The sequence below is a fragment of the Octopus sinensis genome, unplaced genomic scaffold (assembly GCF_006345805.1).
Source record: "Octopus sinensis unplaced genomic scaffold, ASM634580v1 Contig16382, whole genome shotgun sequence".
Taxonomy (NCBI): Eukaryota; Metazoa; Mollusca; class Cephalopoda; order Octopoda; family Octopodidae; genus Octopus; species Octopus sinensis.
The window spans coordinates 65,807-67,999 of NW_021834310.1; the positions used below are offsets into that span (position 1 = coordinate 65,807).

The window sequence follows — 2,193 nt, forward strand, 5'->3', positions numbered from 1 at the left end:
ACGACCCCCGTGAGGTCAATCGGCTTTTTGAGCGCGTCTCAATAGCCGTACTCAGGGGGAACAGTTTCTCTATTCTCTCTGCGGCTAGTAGCTGACTTCTTGTTCCATTTCTTTTCTAGCTAAATAATAAAAAAAATTAATTAGTTATTTATTTTTTTTGCTTGCGCGTTCCCGCGCACGATTGCGAGTGAGATCCTCTGCCTCAACCAAGAGGACTCGCGAGCATCCATCTTCTTCCGAGCGATGAGGATACCGAGGTCTTTTAGGTAGCATGAGGTCTGCGGGCCGGAAGCGCCTGATGTCTCAAGAGCCACAGGCACGCGAAGGAATGCCGAGTGGCAAGATTCTTGTACTTTTCCACTTTGCGGGCTTCCGCCACGGCCGCGACAGAGCCGAGAACGGAACGGGAGAAGCGAGACGGATCGTGTAGAGCGGATGGGGACCCGTGTCTGCGCACGTGGCGTCCCAGATCAGGCAATTGCCATTCCGGAATGGGAAGGTGGTCATCCCGTCCGGGCGTTTGCCGTCCCCTCTGTCCAATCCAACTGGTTCAAGCACGTTGGGGAAGCCAGCAGCGTTGAGAGCTCTTGAAATTACGTCGTTGATTGCTCCATGGCGAGGCGAGCGGCCTGCGCTCCGGCGGCAGGAGAGGGGGTGAAGGCCTTTCACGTCCACCGTACCTCCGCATCGACAGGGATGAGAGGCGCAGACATCGAGCCCCAGCCGAAGAGCGACCCCAATGCGCAGTGTTTCGTTGTCCAATAGGGAACCCGTCGATGACGTTGGGTAAGCGTCGAGCCAAGATCCACTATGCTCGTGTGCTGCCGAAAGCAGGCACGCCAGCCGGTGTTGGTCTAGCTCTGGTTTCATCTTCGAAAACGAGTCGGCGGCCCATATTTCATCCCATTCACGTTGCACAGACATGTCGGACGGGAGGGGTAGGTGTTTAGCGTCAGTCCAGAATTCCAGAAGGTCGGCAGTCGGCAACCAGAGAGAGTTCGTTGAAGGGGAGTAGAACCTCTCGGACAAGTTGCCGGTTTCTGGAAATTGAAGAGAAGTGTGCATGTGGAGCCAGATCTTTTGGCGAGCGAAGACCGATCCCACCAAACCTGACGGGAAGTTTCGCTTGAGTCCAGCCGATTTCGTCAAAAGAGATGTTCAGGACTGCTTCCGTGCAAGATTTCAGTGATTTTTCCAAGTGAGTCAAAGTGTCTGGATGCGAGTAGCATGGCAGGCAGCGGAGCGTGTAAAGAAGTTTCGGCATGTGTATGCTGTTTTTCATAAGGAAGAAAGCGATGTGTGAGTCTAACTCCAAGAGACTGCTGTGAGGTGGGTTACGGAATTCAGAGTCCTTCTTCGCCAGATGGGCCTTTAGGCCAGATGGGGTTAAAGGGCATCCAAGGAAGGTTGCTTCTGATGGCTGGATTGTTTGTGCACCAGCGATGAAGCCTTGAATTGTCATGTTGACATTCGGAAAATCCGCCTCAGGGTAGTTGAGGTTTAGGATTTCCGATTTATCCACGTTAACGTTCAGTCCAAGGTTGCGCAAAGAAGGGATTAGGCGGGATAGGTCCTCGGTGATGGATTCAACTGAGCCGCCAATGGTGGCGTCGTCCAGGTACCATAAATTGAATGGTGAGAGGATTGACCGTACAGCCTCGTCGATTGCTAAGGCGAATAGTAATGGTCCAAGAGGGGCCTTGTTGGACTCCTGTTCGAGAACGGATGACTTTATCCCCAAAGATAAGTGAGGTGTCTTCCCCGTACGAGAGGAGACAAGCTGGGAAATCTCCGGAGCCCTCTCGACGCATACCTCCATTATACGGTCCCTCCTGACGCTGTTGAAGGCATTACGCAGATCGAGTTTGACAGCCATGTGACGATGAAGTAGAGCGTCCTTTGAAAGAAAGAGAGTTCGGGCCGCGTGTACGCAGCTTCACAGCCGTTTGGGATCCCGACTCCCAGTTGAAGTGGAGCTAGTTCGGTGCTGAGGCGTAGACTGGCGTGTCGTGCGGCAGCTTTAGCGGCAAGCCGGCGGAACAAGTTGCCAACAGCGATCGGACGAATACCTCCGTCCTTTTTTCTGAATGCCAGTAGATGAGACGAGAAAAGTAGCTTCATAGCAAAATTCGGGATGTTCCCGCTCAGCAACCGGTTTATAAGTGTGTTGATGGCAGTGAGTAGAGTTGGCCT

General features: G+C 53.1%; 1 protein-coding gene across 1 annotated transcript; it reads right to left on the reverse strand.

Moving 5' to 3' along the window:
• Positions 1-952: 952 nt before the first annotated feature.
• Positions 953-1,876, reverse strand: LOC115230797. The gene has a single exon (XM_029800925.1). It carries the CDS (start codon positions 1,874-1,876, stop codon positions 953-955), a length of 924 nt encoding a protein of 307 aa, XP_029656785.1.
• Positions 1,877-2,193: the final 317 nt, after the last annotated feature.

Bases quoted from the DNA above. Each gene is read 5' to 3' on its own strand.
- LOC115230797 (XM_029800925.1), bottom strand. From the start codon at position 1,876: ATGGCTGTCAAACTCGATCTGCGTAATGCCTTCAACAGCGTCAGGAGG.